The sequence below is a fragment of the Rhincodon typus genome, chromosome 21 (assembly GCF_021869965.1).
Source record: "Rhincodon typus isolate 14 chromosome 21, sRhiTyp1.1, whole genome shotgun sequence".
NCBI lineage: Eukaryota > Metazoa > Chordata > Chondrichthyes > Orectolobiformes > Rhincodontidae > Rhincodon > Rhincodon typus.
In genome coordinates this window covers 49519160-49540200 of record NC_063352.1, presented here as the reverse complement: position 1 = coordinate 49540200, position 21041 = coordinate 49519160, and the positions used below count along the sequence as shown (strand labels likewise).

Here is a 21041-nt window from a genome sequence, read left to right as displayed (position 1 = left end):
TAAGGCGATAAACAAGCCTTTCTACAGATATTGAAGAACAGGAAATGCTGTCAGCTTTTAGATGTAGTGTCAACAGGTGACCTCTGTCTTTCATGGAGCCACCATCTGTGTCTTTAAGTTTGACTCCCTTCCCTACATTCACACTGAATGTTACATTTCTGTTTGCAACATTCCCTGTCGATTCAAATTCAATAAATTTGTCAAAATGTAAAGGTAATTGATTGGAGTGTTGACCATTCTCATTTAACAACAACACTTTGAGCAAAAGTATGTAATTTACTCTGTTTAATGGAGTAAGACAAGCAAATGGAAAGCCTGGAAGGGAATAAGTTAATAATAGAGGATGATAAAGAAAGTGGGATAAAACAGAGAGAAAGGGATAATATTAATAGGGAGGCAATGAGATAGATAGTGCTCTTGCACTTCAATAATACACTGCCTGAACCTTGCCTCCGCTGGTAGCTGGAATAGCCATGTGTTATTAAAATACTGGTACCAAGATTTCCTGCAGATCTTGTTATTTTTAAAATACCTTTCCCAGAGAAAAACATTCCAGATATTTAAGATGAGCAATTCTCAAAGCTGGTACTCCATCACCTCATTAGAACAAAGCAAATATGGGTTTTAGCGAGCTCCCCAAAGGAAAAGGTAGAGATGGAGGTTGAGAAATATTTAGGGAGAGAATTCCAGAACTCAAGAGCAATGATGAAAGGTGCAATTGCAAAAGTTGGAACATTAAACTTGGGAATGTGAAAGAGGCCAGGCTTGGAAGAAAGCAGATTTCTTAGAGCAGTTGAGGACAGGAGGAAGGTACAGAGATAGGGAGGAAGTGAAACCAGAAAGCAGTGTGAAAGCAAGGATGAGAATTTTCAAATGGTGCTATTGCTAGGACTGAGACCCACTGTAGGTTAGTAAGCAGAGGTGCGACAGCTGAACAAGGTTGGCATGAGTTAAGTTTTGGGCAACCTCAAGTTTTCAGAGAGGGCAAATTGGGAAGCCATCAGGAGGGGTATCAGAGTGGTCAATGGTAACAAAGGCTAGGATTAAAGTGTCAATAGTAGATCAGCTGAGTCAAGGAGGACCTGGATGAAGTTATGGAGATGGAGATAGCTGACTTGGATGATAGACTGGATATGAGAAAGGTTATCCATCACAGAGCCATGGACAGCCATGATTAAAAACAGTCTAGATCAGCCTCCATGACAGAGATAGAATTGAGAGTTTGACACATGGGCAAAATGGGCTGAATTGTAGCTTGCAGAAATGAAACAGTTTGAGACTAGATGTGTGTATTAATGCATCAAAGTCAATCATGTGTCAGGATTCATCTCGCAAACATTCGTCTTTAACTGAAGCACCAAAGGCACCGCAGCACTGACCCCCCCTCAGGCTTGGTGGCTTGTCAATTTCAGCATGGTGATTGCTCTTTTACGGTGATATTAACCAGGCTAAGGGCCAGGGACAGTTTAACTGTGATGCCCACAGAACTGGCCAGTGAAAGTGAGGGAAGAACACACTGACAGCGGAGGTCAGGGAAAAGTATTCCTACAAGGTTATTCCCATTAGCTGATGATATATAAGGACTAGGGAAAGCAGATTCACAGTCGGGGTGATGTGAGGAAGATGTTGCTATATGCAGTGAACAATAATCTTTGGAATTTAGAGGCTATGAGGATGGTGGGAGCAAGGAGAGTCAATGATTTAGGGTGGTTGGATGGGTACTTGAGGGGAATTAACCTCAATAGGTGATAGCGATAGGTGACAGAGTGGAGGAATGAGACTGACTGGAGTACTCCGCGGAGATTGGTCCCAATGCCCACCTCCTGTGCAGTTATGGCTCTGATTAGATGCTGCTTACAAGAGGAGACCCAGGATCTAGAAGCAGAGATTCAGCCTCCTCAATGCATTAGAATACTCACACCTCACGAAGCTCATAGTGATGTGATCTGTGCCATTCACTGTTGGCACCAGCCCGTCAACATTGCCAGCAATGTTACTGGCACCTCCAGGCTCAGTGAAAGACCATAGCAGGATCTCATTGTCAGCCACTCCTCACAGAGTTTGACAGGAGTCAGCTTGTTTCCCATGGACTGCACTCATGTGAATATGGTCGTCAAGAATCGCAACTGTCGAGAGTCGTTTCATGACCAGCTCTGAATTTAACTTCCGTTGGTTCTCGGATGTCCTCAGATCATCAGTCTGTGTCTCTAGATTACTAGCCCAGTGATATTAGCCCAGCAGGTCACCACCTCCCCTGCAGTACAAGATACTGATACTGCTGGGAGCAAGGTTCTTAATAATAGCTCATTCCAGCAGCCCTTGGCTCATGATCCCTCCACACCTTGCGTCAGACATCTGACAGGTGGCTTTGAGGAAAAGGGACATCATGCAAAAATACAGCTGGAGCCTGAGATCTAAATGTCAGGCCTAGGAATGATCTACATGACAATCAGATGTGTCTTGAGCATGCCATTGCTGTACTGCAGAAGTGCTTCAGATTCTTAGACTGATCTACAGGGGCCCTTCAGTAAGAACCTGCCATTCTTCAGAATGGTATTGCCTTGCAGTGCTCTGCAGCTGGTTTGATGTCTACAGGAAAATAAAGGCAGAGAACACTGATCCTATTCAGAAAAGGTAAAAAAAAAAGTAAAATTGACAAATGACACAGTGGTCAGACTCTTATTGAATATTTCAAAACTGAGCTCCAGAATGACCAGTACTTTCATTTTCAGTCATTTTTACTGGCTTTGAATGATGATGAAGGATGATTTATTACCACTTGTACTCTGCAAAGAGCAACACTGTAAAATACAGTGAAAAGCTTCAACTGTTGCCACAAACTGGCATCATTTTCAATAGTTTAAGAATAAAACGAATAAAAAGATAGAACTGAAAGAGAGTCTGTAGTGATTGTAATGAGATCCTGATTGAGGCTGTTAACCTGGTCCAATCAGGGAGCCCTGGCTGACAGATATCATCAAGAGTGTCAGAGGCCCTGTTCACTCTAGGAGCCAGTTCTGAGGAAGCCAAACCAGTGTCAAGTACTTTGCACGTGTAGGTAAAGGGGGACTTGGGCATGGGATACTGGCCTCTGTGGAGTTACTTCAGAGCCCATCTTTGTTCTGCCTCCGCCATGTGTCCTGAGCCAGTGCACCAACAACACATGCGACGCCATCCCTCTGCCACCTGCATCGGACCCATCAACATTAGAGTTGCCACTCTGCAGGTGCCATTGCTGAGTGCACCTCACTGATAGGCTGCCAATGTCAGGTCCCATGTTGCATCTACACCCGCACTGCAACCAGGAGCTTTCAGCTCCTCTGCTACTGCCACCTTGGCAATAACCAGGAGACCCCAGCTCTGGGCCTACTGCGACCAGGAGACCCTAGCTGTGCTGCAGCCTCGGCCATGCTAATGCCTGGAGTCTCTGCTGTGACGTACCATAACCAGGTCCCTGGCTCTGATGCCAGACCAGGCTGCCACCTCCCCAAAAATCCTGCTCCTGCTTCTGCTACTCTCCTCCTCGATGTCACCTTCTCCACTGCAGCCAACAGGAAGAAAATGAAGAGAAGAAAAGGAAAGGAAAGAAGACAAAAATGGTAAGAAGGAAGGAAGGAAGGAAGTGGCCAGTCTGGAGTGGACAGGCCCAGGAGCCTGGCCACCGCCTACCTTGCCGGTGCCACCAACTTGATATTCCCTCTGACAGACCATTCCAAGGAGGTAGTACATGATATGGGGCCAAGGCATCAGCAGTGGGCAATATTGGTGCCTGGTCCCTCTCCATGTGGTTCCTCTCCATGTTGTGACATTCACTCCAATTCCACCAGTTTGCCCACTAAACAGCCAACGACAAAAACTGCCATCCACCTCCCGACACAAAACTGGAGGATTCTAGCTCCTCAGGGGAACTCTTCTCATCTTGTTGCACCACCTTGCACTGGAAGTCCCGTGAGTGATTAACGTCATGAATTAGAATGGTCAAGGTAAGAAGGACTTAAATGCACTGTGGAGCAAAGGGTTAACTATATCTTTGCTCCATGAATATCTGCTGAGCATGTGCATACACAGCCATGCCATAGTAACTCCAGACCACACATGCATCTGGAGTTTGAGTGAGTAGAATTCTATAAAATGTTACCACCCTCTATCCCTTCGAGATACTTATGTTCCTGATCACTCACCAGAGTGTGGAGTGGCCACCTGGTTGTATAAAACTCTGTTTTGTACATTGTATCTGTGTGATATTTAGTTCTGTACCCACTACTTGAAAGAACACTTCCCCCTTCATCCTATCTCTGAAAATTAGGCTGATATTCAGTACCTCAATCTCTATGGATATTAAAGTGGCTGGAAGGTCACCTTTGGGTCCCCGCTCCTTCCTGCTCTCAATTGGAACAGGGAATGACAAAATATAAAGATGGTTTTATCTTGTGCAAGCCTGCTGCCTATACATTGAGATTCCAGTCTAGAGTATCTCGAGCTGTGGGTATCTGTACCTCCGCTGTCTGTGAGGGTATTCTTATCATTAAATAAGGTGCTTCATCTCCTTATCTATAGTAACATTTCTTTATTTACACCTGTATGTTGTAGGTTCTCAAATACAACTCCCTCATGCAGGGTCTGAGACCTCTCTCCTCACATGCTCATTCTCGACTGTTGTCCTCTCTTCTACTGATGTCAGTATTGGCATAAATTTCATGATAGCACAGAGATGAAAAGACAAGGAGGTCAAAATAGGGATATGAACACATATGGACAAGAAGCAAGAGTAGGCCACTTGGCCCTTTGAATCTGCTGTACCATTCAGTAAGATCACATCCCACCTTATTTTAACCTCAATGTTACATTCCTGCATATCCTCAATCTTTCACCCTCTTCAGATGTGTGCAACTCAACAATGGGCTACAGAGAGCAAGTTCAGAGGGGCAAGGAGGAGCTGAACTTGGTCTGCTTGGATCTACACATGCACACTTCAGAATCAAGCTCAGGAGGGGAAAGCTCAGCTCATCTACAGAATGACTTTGAATTCCTGCTGATGTGTGAACAAGGTTCTCTGTCATGGTATAGATTGGGTTCCCTTCACTTCGACGCAACATAGGTCAATGCCAGCTATCATAATCTATGGTGATTGTAGCAGATAGCACTCTCAAGACCATAAGAAACAGGAATAGGAGTAGGCCATTCGGCCCCTTGAGCCTGCTCAGCATTCAAGAGGATCATGGCTGATTCAACACACTTTGCTTCCACTCTTCTGTGTTTTCCCCATAACCCTTGATTCCCCGACCGATCAAGAATCTATCTATCTCAGTTTTAAATGTACAAGGTGAATATGCTCCCCCAGCTCTCTGTGACAAGGACTTCCAAAGACACTCAACCTGCTGAGGGAAGAAATTCCTCCTCATCTCAGTCTTAAACTGTCACCCCTTTATTCTGAGACCATGCCCAATCGTCCTAGACTTGCCCATGAGGGGAAACATCCTCTCAGCATTTACCCTGTCAAGGCCCTTAAGAATCCTAGACAAAGGTGCAGGGCTGGATGAACACAGCAGGCCAAGCAGCATCATAGGAGCAGAGAGGCTGACGTTTTGGGCCTAGACCCTTCATCAGAATCCTTAAGAATCCTATATATTTTGATGAGTTCACCTCTCAGTGTTCTAACTCCAGTGAGTAGAGTTCTAAGCCGTTTAACCTTTGCTCATAAGACAATCCCTCCCCACCAGGAATTAACCGAGTGAACTTTCTCTCTACTGCCTCCAATGAAATGATATCTTCCCTTAAATAAAGGAATCAAAACTATTCGCAGTGCTCCAGATGTGGCCTCACCATGACATTGTACAGTTGCAGGAACACTTCCCTACTTTTATATTATAAGGACCTGTTGGCCCTTCCATTATCCTTCCTGATTCCCTGCTGCCCCTGTGTGCTAGCTTTCTATAATCGTGCACTAGTAACCCCACATCCTTTTGTGTAGCAACCTTCTTCGGTTTTTCTCCATCAGATAATGCACTGTTATTTTGTTCTCCATTCCAAAATTAACGACTTCACGTTTTCCCATATTACCTTTTTGCTTCTAGGCTTGGTTCACCTTTTAGTGTCACATTCCAACCAGGACACAGGCCCTCAGGACACACGGCTTCAAACTGCCCACAAACAGAAAGGTTAACAACATATAATCAAAAAATCCATTTCAGTTTAAATACGCAAATATACACACATCATTTCCTAAAGTGAAATACTGTGGATGCTGAAGATCTGGACTAAAAACAGAAAGTGTTGAAAAGAAACGCAGCACTTTAGGCAGCATCTGTGAACAGGAGAGACAGAATTAACATTTCAAGGCCAATACGACTCTCTCTTTCTGAATTGAACAGTGCTGGAAAAGTGATGAGTTTATGTAGGAGGAGAAAGGGGAGGGAGGGGAGCAAATGGAGAAGGCATTCTAGAAAATAGAATCCCTCCAGTGTGGAAGCAGGCCATTTGCCCATCAAGTCCACACTGACCCTCCAAACAGCATCCCATCCACCCTATCCCTGCATTTCCCTTGGGTAACCCATATTGCCTGCAAGCCCTTGGACACTATGGGCAATTTAGCATGGCCAATCCACCTAACCTGCACATTTTGAACTATGGGAGGAAACTACACTACCCAGAGGAAACCTACACAGACATGGGGGGAAGGTACACAAACTCCATACAGACTGAGCCCGAGAGCAGGAATTGAACCCAGGTCCCTGGTGCTGTGAGTTAGCAGTGCTAACCACTGAACCACCATGCTAGCTCAAGACAAAGGGAGTGGATAAAGTATAGGTGTTACTGATAGATCTTAATAGCAGAAAATAGCTCAATTCTCTGGAGAACAAACTCATGGAACAAGATACTGGTGGAGATGGGGAGTGATGAAAGTAGAGGGCTTCTCCACATTGCCAAGACCAAATACACACCGTGTGACTGCTCTGCTCTGTCTCCAGAATTGACTCCTACCTTTCAGTCACTTTCTATTTCAAAGCATCATCTTTCTCTCCTGCTAACATTTCTGTTGCAAGCTTGATGTAGTCTCCCAGCAAAGACCAACGTAAGCTGGAGGAACATCTCCTCATTTTCTGCTTAGGCACCACACAGCCTTCAGCTCTCAGCCCTGAGTTCAACAATTTCAGAGCACCAGGATGCCCTCTATCATGGCAGATTTTAACAGGCAAAGGCAGGGACAGTGTGTGTGAACACTGGGGTGTGTACGATAGTCCTGGTAATTCTGGAAAGATGAAGCTCCAAGCCTCCTTGTCCTAAGGTTCCTCACTGTGCCAGGTGTACATGGTTGGGGCAGTTCAACTGGCAGAGGTGGGAATTCAGCAGCAGGAGAGCACAACCTGTGAGCAGGGGAAGGAGGAGGGTGGGGTTGGAGGGTAACTCATAATCAGGGCTTGGAGGAAGTTCAGGGCAGGGCAGACCCAGAGGAATCCCTCATTTCCACATGGAGGTTTGCTGGCTCACTAAAAGGAGTGGTGCTAGCTACCTGGGCCCACAGCCAGTCAACAGCAAAATATCATTTGTAATTATAAAAGGGCCGAGTATGCACCAGGAATATAACTGGAGTCCTGGAAGGTGTGTTCTTTACACATAGCACTGCCTTCCCCTGATTAGTCCTAACTCCACCCAGGCTTCCACTAGGAGGCTGGTTGAGGTGGGCGTTACAAAAGGCTGACAGCAGGCTTTAATGGCCCCCTTAACAGGCCTGTACCGATGTGTAATATTGTACAATGTAAAAGTCACCTTGGTTCTACTGGACCATAGAACTGCACTCTCAATGTATAATATGTATTGTGACAATGTAAACGTCAGAACTTTAGAAACCGTTCATGGATTGAGAGATTTAAGCAATATCTCTTTCTGGAATTAACTGTTTCCTAAGATAGAGGATAACAAATTAAAATATCTCAATGTCTCAATTATTTACCCCTTCGCAACAAAAATGGGTCGAAGCTACATAACATATCATTTTAACAACTGTTTGATAAATGGCTGTCTTCTTTTACAAGGATAAATGATTTCCCTGCAGAAGAATTTAAGGAGTTAATGTCTATAATGGAACAGACAGTTAACAAGTAACACTGAATGTACCAAGGAACAGAGAAGCTACTCCTATTTTTAAAAAAAAGCAAGCTACAGACTTGGTGACTTCGGAAGTTTCATAAATAATGACACACCACTAACTTAACAAGACATAAAATCCTGTAAGAATTCAACTTTGGGATTCTTTGACAGCAGAACTCCAGAGAACTACATTGTACAAGAACCAAAAATTGGGAATACCCAAAGACCGATGCTGTTTGTTGCAATCATAGCTAAATTCCACCCTTCATCAACGAATAAATAATTGAGTTGTGAAGCTTAAATTGCTTACTTGAGGGACCTTATTTGGGTTGATATATGCAATAAGGTTTAAATAATTGTTTCAGTAATTGATTGCCTGAGATGTTGTAATAAGTAGCCAACTTAAAAGGCAGGTTGTGGTAATTTACACACAAGTGTATTGTGTAATCTGTATAATATCTAATAGTGTAAAATGTGTAATTTGTAGCATGTATAATATTTTACAATGTGTAAGGTTACAATCTGGAAGCAATTTAATATATGGAAGAGTCTATAACCACAGGTTGAATATGAAAATTGGATTGATTATATTTTGTTATTAACATTTGTTGAAAGTCAATCAATTGAATTAATATTGCTGAGTCTGCTACCTTGTTACTTAAAGATATTTGCAATATTTATAGCTATTCAGTTTAGTTTTTTATGCTGTGTATTAACGTAAGTGAATATATGCTTGATGGCAATGAATATATTAAGTTCTAATTTGCCTCAGGCTAAATATTTTCAAATCTGCATTGAATGAGAAATGTTCAAGAAAATCTTGGGAAGTATTGATGAGCACTATAATTGTGAGTAGTCAGATCAATGTCTGAGATAATATTTGAATATATTCACATCCTCAGCAGGTTTCAGCTTCATTGATGTAAAACTACTGATACTGACTCTAACCTTACACTGAACCCTCAGGGGAACCTTGGTGTCATTCTCAGCTGAGCAGACATGGCTACAGAATTCTACATTGATTATCCCATTCAGGGATTTAGCTTCTGCCTCACAGCAATGCATGCTTCAATAATTTGTTACCTTCCAGAAGCCAAATGAAGTTGTTCAACAACGTGGCATTTAAGCAGTCATAAATCAGCACTAAAGTTCACACTGTGTTACAGGATGAAATGATTCTTATGCAGAAATTGCCCTGGAATTATATATATAATAGTTGTATATATAGAAGAGTGCATGTGTGGTTATTGACTGTGGACAGTCTTTGGCTTGGCTGTGATGTCCCCTTGATTGAATAGCCTATCAATGCATATTTTAAATGTTTATGTTCAAGAGTCTGCCTTCAGTGGAAATGAGAGGTGAGGGGAGATTTTGACAAAGATTGATATAAATAAACGTGAATTTCTATTCATCTGAGCAAACTATAAACAGCAAACAACAAAACTGTTCATTACAAAAAATAGTTGTAATTAAAAAGGCTTAGGAAGATTAGCAGTGGATTTGACAGGTGCATTGCTATCGGGCAAAAGGACTCCATTCAGCTGAATGTGCCTGCACTGGCTCCATTAACTAGAGCTAGTCTCCTGCTTTCTCCCCATAGTCTTGCATACTATTTTCTGATCAAGCTGTTACTACACGCCTGTGGAGCAAGTGGGACTTGAACCCAGGCCTCCTAGCTCTGACAGGTAGTAACATTACCACTGTGTGCCAAGACCTCCTTGCTCTATACAAATGCTCTCTTGAATGCCTCAATCGAACCTGCCCCACCACATTTCCAGGCAGTGCACCCACTCACTCTATGAAAGTGTGTTCTCACATCACCCTTGCTTTGTTTGCACATCACTTTAAATCTATGTGCTCTTGTTCTTGAGGACAGATAGTAGGAACTGCCGATGCTGGTGAATCTGAGATAACAAGGTGTAGAGCAGGATGAATACAGCAGGCCAAGCAGCATCAGAGGAGCAGGAAAGCTGATGCTTTGGGTCTGGACCCTTCTTCAGAAATGTTCTTGTTGCTTTTATTGAGCAAGAACAGCTTCTCCCTATCCACTCTCTTCAGCCTATCCATGATTTTGAAAACCTGTATCAAATCTCCTCTCAACCTTTTCTCCAAGAAGAATAATCAATCCTTATAGTTGAAGTTTCTCATTCCTAGAACCATTCTTTCATGAATTTTGAACTCGTAAATAGACTGAACTCCATCTAAAATGGCTCCCTTGTGAAAGTGAATGCCCTTTTCCTGAACTAGAAGCACGTAGAATTCAAGCACGCCTACTAAAATGAAAGATAATAGAAGATGTCCTAACATGAAAAAGATAAACAGACAGGCATTCTCCCATACCCATGTCCTGTTTCCACTCTGAAAAGTTCTCTGCAATGTGGTGAAAGTATTCCTTAAGAAATCCAAACCCGGAATTCGTCAAATTGGTATTCAACCATAAGCCACAATGTTCTCTCAAAACCACTCCCAGTCTTGTAGCTAGCCTCTAGTTTAGGAATAATCTTTCATCAGAAACCTCAGGCTGAATTATAGGTGAGGTTAAAGGACAGTCATGGTTACTGTTACTGCATGATGCAATGTAAACGCAAATTGGATCTAGTCGAAATCAATGTTGTCTGTTGGATTGAGCCTGATATATGTTGATAATAAATTAAGTCTTGAAATGTTATAGGTTATTGTCAGCTGTAGTCAGTGGTTTGTTGTCTCCCTTCTGACTGGAAAGGCTGTGAGTTTGGCCAGCTGCAGACTTGAACATGAAATCTAGGCTGACCAACCCAGTGCTAGAGTGAGGGAGAGTTGGTTGTGTTGTTATTAAACCATGCCTCTGTATTCACAGGGTGACCAACCTTCCCTAATTGTCTCAAAATTTGGATATGTTGTCCCACACCTTCAGTTGATCCTGTTTGAGATTCAGTTTGATCATGATTGAGATGTTAAAAATATGAGGTACATAGATAGGATAGACAGGAAGAAACTGTTCCTCTTATTGGAGTGATCAATGACCGGGGGCATAGATTTAAGGTAAGGGGCAGGAGGTTTTGGGTTTGTGAGAAATGCTTTTTCACCTGAAGGTGATGGGATTCTGGAACTCACTGCCTGTTAGAGTGATGGAGGCAGAAACCCTTATAACATTTAGCCTTCTTCTTTCGAAGAAGTACAATCAATCCTCATAACTGAAGTTGCTCATTCATAGAACCATTCTTGTAAATTATCATGAACTTTGAACTCTTTAATAAACAGAATAAACTGATGTCCATTTAGGATGTATTTAGATGTGTACTTGTGATGCCAAGTCATACAAGGCTTTGGGTCAAGTGCTGGAAAATGGGATTAAAGTAGCTAGATGCTTGTTTTTGACTGCTGCAGACTTGATGGGCTGAAGGGCCTTTTTGTGCACTGTAGCCCCCAGTGACTCTCTGACATGTCTCAGATCTTGTCAGTCTCATTTGACTACTTTACTGCTCATGCTTCTGAAGAAAAGTCATATCGGATTGGAAACGTTTACTCTGTATTTCTGTCTCCACAGATACAGATACAGTTAAACCTACTGAACTTCCTCAGATTCCAAGAAGAAGAATAGGGGAGTCTTCCCAGTTTCCTGCCTAATATTTGTCACTCAAGCAATGTCACTAATAAAAGAGGTCACCTGGTCATTGAATTGATATCTGAGAGAATTTTCTGGGCACAAAATGTCAGCCATATTTCCTACATGACAACAGTGACTGTATTTCAGGTGAAGTACTTCATTGACTGAAAAATTCATCAAAGCTCAAGTATAAATATACTCTTTTTTTCTTTATATCGATTACTCAAACCTTTGTTTCCATAGTCAGATGCGTGCACATTTTGGCATTTTCCAGGCTTGACCAGTCGTCAGATCATAGCATTATGGAAGGATTACTGCACAGGAAGGTGTGATTTGATCCATCATGTTTATACGGGCCCCCTGCAAGAAGAATTCAATATAGTCCTACTCCCCTGTTCTTTCCCTGCAGCTCCATAAATATTTTCTCTTCACATAATTATCTAATTCTGTTTTGAAAATGATGATCAAATCTGCCTCCACCTCACTCTCAGGCAGTGCATAGCAGAGCAGAAACACCCACTGTGTAAATGTTCTTGATGCTGCCTTTGGTTCTTTTGCCAATTGCTTTAATTCAGTGTCCCCTACTTGTCAAGTCAATCAGAACAGTTTCTCCTCATCTACTCTGTTCAAGCCCCTGGGGAAGTTGAGTACACAAATCAAATCTCTCTTCCATCTGAGCTCTAAGAGAACATCCTGAGCTTCACCATCTGAAATCTCTGATCCCCTGAACCTTTCTTGTGAATCTTTTCTGCACCTTCTCTAACATCCCACCCTTCCTTAAGTGGGAGGCAGAGATGGACATAATTCTCCAGCTCAGTCCAAAACAACACTTTGTAAGATTCCCCTTATTTTCATGCTACACACAAGTTAATTGGCTGCTTTTGACCAGTGTGGACTTGATGGCCTTTTTTTTCTGTGCTGTAGATGTTTACAGCTCCATGCTACTATTTAGAAAGGTCCTATTCATCGTCTTTACCACTTTATGACCCAGCCTTGCCAATGCCCAGGATGGGCTTTACCCCTCCGGGCTCTTTGCTCCTACACCCTCTCTAGTCTTGTTCTTCCTCACCAAAATGTTTCAATTCACACTTCTCTACATTAAACTTGGTCTGCTATGTCTCTGCTTATTCCACCAGCCTATGTCCTCTTGAAGTCTCTCACTATCTCCTCTCAGATCACGATACCTCCACTGTTTATGTCATCTGCTCTAACGTACTACCTTTTTCTAGATAGGAACATCAAAATACTTCCACAGGTGATGCAGAACTATATATACCACAGCAGAGAGATCGGGATAGGGCTCTGGATGAAAAATAGTGACTTATGGTATCACTTTGAATCTAGCATAATTCTCTTTAATATCCTGCAGCTGCAGGTAAGAGACTTGGAATACTGCAGTGAGTAACTCACCTCCTGACGCTCCACACTCTGTCCACCATCTACAAGGCACAAGTCAGGAGTGTGATGGAATAATCCCCTCTTGCCCTGATGAGTACAGCTTCAACATTCAAGAATATTGACACCATTCAGGTCAAAACATCCCAATTGATTGGCACCACATCCACAAATATCCACTCCCTCCATCACCGATACATAGTGACAACTGTCTACACCATCCACAAGTTCCACCACAATGACTCACCAAGGTTCCCTAGGTGACAGCTTGTTAACTTGTGATCTCTACCACCTAGAAAGAGAAAGATAGAAGATGCATGGGAACACCATCCCAGTGCCCCTCCAAGCCAGTTTCCATCAAGACTTGGAAATATATTGCTGTTTCATTGCTGATCTTGGCCATCTTCTGCAGGACAACAAATGCTGACCTTACCACATCAATATGAAAGAATTTGTTTTAAAAAGATTAAATGCCATCTACATGATAATTTTATTTAAAGCTATAACCTGAGCATTATAATGTCCACCAGGGAAGGAAATCTTCCATCTTTACTTGGTCTGGCCTACATGTGACTCCAGACCCACAGCAATGTGATTAACTCTTAACCATCCTCTGGGCAGTTAGGGATGGGCAATAACTGCCAACCTAGCCAGGGACACCCTCCACCCATAAATATTTTTAAAAAATACTCAACTGTAAATCCTATTGTATTTTAAAGTTGAAAGCTCTCACTAAGCAATATAACAATTAAACTATTAAGTCAGCTGGTTAACTTTGACAAATATTTCCATTTTCAGATACTTATTCGCCTTTCTTGGTTCTTTTGATTAAATTTCGGTTTTATTTTGAAACAATTACTTCCACATTCTGTTTTTAGCAGTAAATGAAACTGCACTTTGGTACAGTGAGTGGAAGAAGGAGTTTCATACGGAATGCATCTCACATTGCCTATCTAACAACTGCCTGAACAAACAAGGGTTGAGGGACACGGTGCAGTCAATAAGTCGTTCAACTGTGCAGCTGGAAATGTTAGAAACTCGACACTCACCTTTAAAGCCATTTTATCTGTTCTGATCCAGCTGTGCACTGAGAATCTGGCTTCACATCGGTTCCAGCTGGGAAACAAATATAAAGAAGAATTGGGACCACGTGAGACAGGATTATCGACTTGACAAAGCAGATGCAGGGAGCTGTGTGCCAAACACAGGAAAGCTGTGTTTAGTCTGTGACTGTGAATCAGACATAAAATCGTCTGATGAGAGGAGAAGAGATTGGAATTACTATGTTGGAAAACAGTGCTTCAACCCTGCCCACCCCCAGATCTGTCGAGTGGCCCCCGCGGGTGGTCCGTGGACCTGAACTCCCTGCTGTCTGATAGATGATTCATGACAAAGAGCTGAAATTTGCCAAAAATACACTAAGTGTCAATTTTGGGGAGTTTCAGCGGACGGTATCTGTCAGTGAGACAGAATTTTCCATTGCTTGCCTTAATGTGTACGCACTGTGCCTGACGATGCCCTGCTAAATATCGGGTGTTTGCCAACAGCAAACATACCCGTCGCTACCGGGACCCCTCGGGATTTCCAGCACCGTATTGAAATCACAGATCTCCACCAGAACAAGCATTGCTGGCCCGGTTCTACCCTTCACAGTGTACATGATGGGAGGGAAATGAAAAAACAAAAGCTGCTGAAGGCACATGGGTGACTCTTCATTGCAAGCGCAAGCTTAAGTTTCGTAAATGTTTGGCTGTTTTACATCATCCGTCTGTTTGACTGTCTTCTGAACTGCAACTACAAGAATCAAGATATACAATAAAAACCGAAAGAGCTGCGGATGCTGTAAATCAGGAACAAAAACAAAGTCGCTGGAAAAGCCCAGCAGGTCTGGCAGCATCTGTGAAGGAGGAAACAGAGTTAACGTTTCGGGTCACCCCTTCACAGATGCTGCCAGACCTACTGAGCTTATCCAGCAACTTTGTTTTTGATCAAGATGCAAAGCTACCTGTCCTTTGCTCCATACTATGCTAGAACACTGTCTACTCTTCCATCAGCTCAGCATAACATTTTCTTATTGTTCACTGTGGGAACATCACATACTGGAAAGCCTTTATTCAATTTGTTGAAAACAGTAATTTTTAATAAGCAACAGCAAAAGCAAAGAAAAGGAAACCACTGCCTTTGCTTCTGGGAACAGAGACCACTTGCCTTTTGTGTCATAACAAATTTATTGTTCATGACAATTATCACTGCACTCAGCTCAGATCTAACTGGAACTGGGTGTCAGTGAAGTCCAGTCTGATTTGTGCGTGATGCTGCTCCACTCTCTCTCGCTGAAGGTGATGTTTCTCCTGGTCAATGCCTTCATCTTCCTCCTCAGAGCCTGCTGCTGCTCTCCCAGCTCTTCGGCTGATCTGTGACCTAACTCAAGATACCTGTCTTTGACCTATATCCCTTAATACTGTTTAATAAAAATACTTCTATCTCAGTTTTAAACTTAACAACTGATCCAGTTCCAAAGACAGTTCCAAACCTCTACCAACCTTTGTGTGTTGAAATGCTTACTAACATCTCTCCTGAGTGGTTTGATCCGATTTTTTAGATGATTAGGGTAATAATCTCTGGATTACTACTAGTGCCATGTGAGATAAGGACAGAAAGATAGGACAGATGAATGCATGGCTAAGGAGCTGGTACAGGGGACAGGGTTTCAGGTGCTTGGATCATTGGGACTTCTTCTGGGGTAGGGGTGACATGTATAAAAGGGATGGGTTGCACATAAACTGCAGGGGAACCAATATCCTCCCAGGAAGGTTTGCTAGTGCTACTCGGGAGGGTATAAACTACAGTGATGGGGCTGCGAATCAGAGCAGCAGGTCAGCAAGTGAAGGGATTGAGGGGAAGGTAGATGTTAGGACCAGTAAATCAGAAAGGAAGGATAGGCAGAGACAGGTATTAATGGTCTGAACATGAAAGCTAAGAAGTAAGTGCAGCAGGCTATAATGAAGGCTAAGGAAATGTCAGCCTTTATCGCAGGAGCAGTGTAGTCTTGCTGCAAGTATTGGGTTTTGTTTTGGCCTCCTTATCTCAGGAAAGATATTCCTACCATACAGGTACGAATGGGCTGAAATGTGTTTATTTCAATGCAAGAAGTACTATCGATAAGGCAGATAAGCTTAGATCTTTAGGACCTGGGACTATGATGTTGTAGCCATGACAGAGACTTGGTTGAGAGAGGGACAGGACTGGCTGCTCAATGTCCCAGGGTTTCATTGTTTTAGATGAGATAGAGAGGAAGCTAAAAGAGGTGGAAGAGTTAAATTACTAATCAGGCAGAATGTTACATCTGCAATCAGAGAGGACATGCTGGAGGACTCATCCATTGAGGCAATATGGGTCGAGCTTAAAAATAACATTGGTGCAGTCATGCTGATAGGATTATACTGTAGGCCCCCCCAGTAGCCACCAAGACATTGAGGAACAAATATGTAGGTAGATTATGGAAAGATGCAACAAAAAGAGTTGTCATAGCAGGTGACTTTTAACTTCCCCAGGGTTGACTGGGACTCCCTTAGAGCAAGTGCCTTAGACAGGGCAGAATTTGTTGGGTGCATCCAAGAGGGTTTCTTGAAACAGTATGTGGATAGTCCAACTAGAGAAGGGGCCATACTGGACCTTGTACTGGCTAATGAGCCTGGCCAGGTGACTGATCTTTCAGTGGGAGAACATTTTGGAAACAGTGAACACAACTCCTAAAGTTTTAAGATAGCTATGAGTAAGGGTAAGTGGCAAGGTACTAAATTGGGAGAAGGGAAATTATGTCAGTATTAGACAGGAGCTAGATAGTATTAGTTGGGAGGAACTGTTATCAGGCAATGAAATGTGGGAGTTGTTTAAATACCTGCTGATGAGAGTTGAAGACTGGCATGCTCCATTAATGAGGAAGAACAAGGTTGGCAAGGTAAGGGACCCTAGGATAATGGAGGAGGTTGTAAATTTAGTCAAAAGGAAAAAGGAAGCAAATGTAAAGTTTAGGAAGCTAAAATCAGACAGGTCTCATGAGGAATATAAAGAAAGCAGGAAAGAATTCAAACAGGGAGTTAGGACAGCAAGAAGGGACCATGAAATGACGTTGGCAAGTAGGGTTAAAGAAAATCCCAAGGTATTCTGTACATACATTAAAAACAAAAGGATAACAAGGGAGAAGGTAGGACCACTGAAAGATAAAGGGGGGACCTTGTGCTTGGAGGCAGGGGATGTAGGTGAGATCCTAAATGAGTACTTTGCATCAGTATTTACCCAGGAGAAGGATACAGAGGATAATGAGATTTATGTGGAACACACCAATATGCTACGGCAGTTTGAGATCAAAAAAGAAGTGGTGTTGGGTCTCTTGAAGAGGTGAATAGGTCCCCAGAGCCCAATCCTATCCACCCCAGGTTATTGAGAGGGGCAAGACAGGAGATTGCTGGGGCCTTGACCAAGATCTTTGTATCCTCGCTAGCCATGCGAGAGGTCCTGGAGGACTGGTGAGTAGCTAATGTTATTCCTCTGTTCAAGAAGGGAAATAGGAATAATCCAGGAACCTGAAGAATCCAGGAACGGTGAGTCTCGTATCAGTAGTTGGGAAGCTTTTGGGGAAAATTCTTAGGGATAGGATTTACACGCATTTGGAAAAATATGGCCTAATTGGAGACAGTGAGCATGGCTTTGTGCGGACCAGATCATATCTTATTAACTTGATTGAATTTTTGGAGGAGGTGACAAAGGTGATCGATGAGGGTAGAGCAATGGATGTTATCTACATGGATTTTAGTAAGGCTTTCAAGAAGGTCCCTCATGGTGGGCTTATCCAGAAGATTAAGACGCATGGGATTCATGGTGACTTGGTCATGTGAATCCAGATTTGGTTTGCACATAGAAGGCAGAGGTAGTAGTGGAAGGGTGTTTTTCAGGCTAGAGGTCCATGACTAGTGGTGTTCCGCAGGGATCTGTACTGGGACCTCTGCTGTTTGTGATATACACATGTGTATAAATGAAAATGTAGATTAGTGGGTTAATAAGTTTGCAGATGATACAAAGATTGGTGGAGTTGTGGACAGTGCAGAACGTTGTTAAAGAATACAGCGGGATATAGATCAGTTGCAGATATGGGCGGAGAAATGACACATGGAGTTTAATCCGGGCAAGTGTGAGGTGCTGCAGTTTGGAGATCAAATGTTAAGGAAAAGCATACAGTTAATGGCAGAACAGCATTGATGTACAGAGGGATCTTGGGGTTCACGTCCATAGCTTCCTGAAAATGGCCATGCAAGTAGATAGGGTGGTAAAGAAGGTGTATGATATGCTTGCCTTTATTGGTCGGGGAATTGAGTACAAGAAACAGGATGTCATGTTGCAGCTTTATAAGACTTTGGTTAGGCCACACTTGGAGTATTGCATTCAATTCTGGTTGACACATTACAGCAAGGATATGGAGGCTTTGGAGAGGGTGCAGTAGAGGTTTATCAGGATGCTGCATGGATTATAGGGTATGAACAATACCGAGAGGCTAGAAAAACTCATATTGATTTCTCTTGAGCAGTGGACGCCGAGGGGAGACTTGATAGAAGTTTATAAAATTATGAGATGCATAGATTGGGTTGACGATCAGAATCTTTTACCCAAAGTTGAAATCTATAAAACTAGGAGGTATTTAAGATGAGGGAGGAAATTTCAAATGAAATGTGAGGGGCAAGTTTTTAACACAGAGAGAGGTAGGAGTCTAGAACGCGCTGCCAGAGGTAGTGGTGAAGGCAAATATGATAGGGGCATTTAAGAGACTTTTAGATAAACACATGAATATGCCAGGAGTGGAGGGATATGGACCCAGGAATAGCAGAAAGGATTAGTTTAATTTGGCATCATGTTTGGCACAGTATCATGGGCTGAAGGGCCTATTCCTGTACTGTGCAGTTCTATGTTCTATATTCAATGATGCTGCCTCATTCGAAAATTGATTCCTCCCAGAAAAGTGGGATTTTTCCATATAATGTTCCATCTGTTGTATTCTTTCCCATTCATTAATCTTGTCCAATTCCTCCTGAACCCATTTGACAGCTTCCTCCCAACACACAGTTCCACTTACCTTTGTATCATCCACAGTTTTGGAAATATTACATTTGGCCCCCACCTCCAAATCATTGATATGTATTATAAACAGCTGGGACACAAGTATTGATTCATGTGGTATCCCAATAGTCACAGCCTGCCATCATAAGAATGACCCATTTATTCCTCCTCTCTGCTTTCTGTCTGTTAGCCAATTATTAATCCACACCAATATGTTACCTACTCACCCATGTGCTTTAATCTCTCTAACCTGCCTCATGCGGGGGACTTTATCAAAATGCTTCTGAAAATCTAACTATACTACATCCATTGGCTCTCCTTTATCAATTTTGTTAGTAACATCTTCAAAAAACTCCAACAAGTTTGTCAAACATGATTTCCCGTTCACAACTCCACGCTAACTATCCTCAGTCAGACAACTATCAACCAGCTGTCTGTTTATTCCATCCTTTACAGTAGATTCTGGCAGGGGGTTGGGGTACATGAGTTGATGTAAAGTCAGGAGCAAGGTTAAGCCAGATATAGAAGAAATACAAGAACAGTCCAGCAGGTGGAGAGGACATGGGCAAGATAAGGCACATGGGAGGACTGGAAAGCTAAACTGTTTCTATTTTAATGCAAGGAAAATGACTGGTGAGGTAAATGAACTTATACGTATTGATCAGCACATGGGAATATGATATCGCTGCACTCACTGAGACGTGGTTGAAGGAAGGGAAGGACTGGCAGCTCAACATTCCAGGTACAGAAGTTTCAGATGTGATGGGCCATGAAGGGCTGCTGCAATGTAAGAGAGGTGGGAGCATTGCATTATTGATAAAGGAGACCATCACTGCAGTAATGGGGGAGGATGTTTCAGAAGGATCTTCAAATCAGGCCATCTGGGCAGTGTTTAGAAATTTTAAAAAGGGAAATTACTTTGCTGAGACTATAGCACAGGCCTCCCAACAGTCAGAAGGAGATAGAGGAGCAGATATGTAGGCAAATCAGAGAGAGGTGTGAGTGGAATAAAGTTATAGCTGTAGGGGATTTCAACTTTCCTAACATTAACTGGGGTTGCCTTTGTGTGAAAGGATTAGATGGGGTGGAATTTTTAAAGTGCATCTAGGAGAGTTTTTTTTGTGCCAGTACATAGATAGTCTGACTAGAAGTGGGGCAGAGCTAGACCCAATCGTAGGGAATGAAGCCAGTCAAATGGATGAAGTTTCCCTGGATGAACATTTTGAAGACAGTGACTGTAACTCAGCAAGTTTCAAAGTCATTATGGAAAGAATAAAGATAGTGCAGAAATTTAAGTGCCTAAATTGGGAGAAGGCCAATTTTGATATCACTACACAGGATCTGGTAAACAGAGATTGGGAACAGCTACTTGCAGGTAAGACTACATTTAGAAAAGGGATTATTTTAGAAGTGGTACAGTGAGAGCTCAGGGCCAGCATGTTCTTCTAAGAGTAAAGGGCAAGGGCAGCTAGTCCAGGGAACCCTGGATGTCAAGGGATGTTGAGAGTTTGATAAAGAAAGAGGAGGAAGCATTTATTAGGTCCAAAACAAGGGAGGTTCTTCAGGTGCATAGCGAGTGTAGGGGTTGCTTAGAAAAGAAATTGGGAGGGCAAAGAGCAATCATGAAATGCATTTAGCAAATAGTATCAAGGAAAACACCAAGGCATTTTATATTAAGGCATTTGTATATTAAGGGCAAGAGCATTACCAGGGAAAGACTGGGACCTATTAGACTACCAATGAGGCAATCTGTGAGTGGAGCAAGAGGATGAGGGTGAGGTCTTACTTGAATATTTCTCATCTGTATTCACAAAGGAGACACACATTGAAGCTAAGGATTTCACTTGGATTGGTAAGGTTC

The 21041-nt window shown here is 42.7% G+C and overlaps 1 protein-coding gene across 1 annotated transcript in view; it reads right to left on the bottom strand.

The window, feature by feature from the left end:
• The window catches only part of grifin (galectin-related inter-fiber protein), a 28269-nt gene extending 13894 nt beyond the window's left edge, over window positions 1-14375 (bottom strand). Inside the window, exons 1-2 of the mRNA XM_020532896.2 lie at window positions 14119-14375; window positions 6061-6140 (exon numbers count right to left, since the gene is read on the bottom strand). Coding sequence (XP_020388485.1) covers window positions 6061-6140; window positions 14119-14130 — 92 coding nt within the window. The 5' untranslated portion in view covers window positions 14131-14375. The remainder of the gene's footprint in view (window positions 1-6060; window positions 6141-14118) is intronic.
• Between the last annotated feature and the right edge of the window lie 6666 nt (window positions 14376-21041).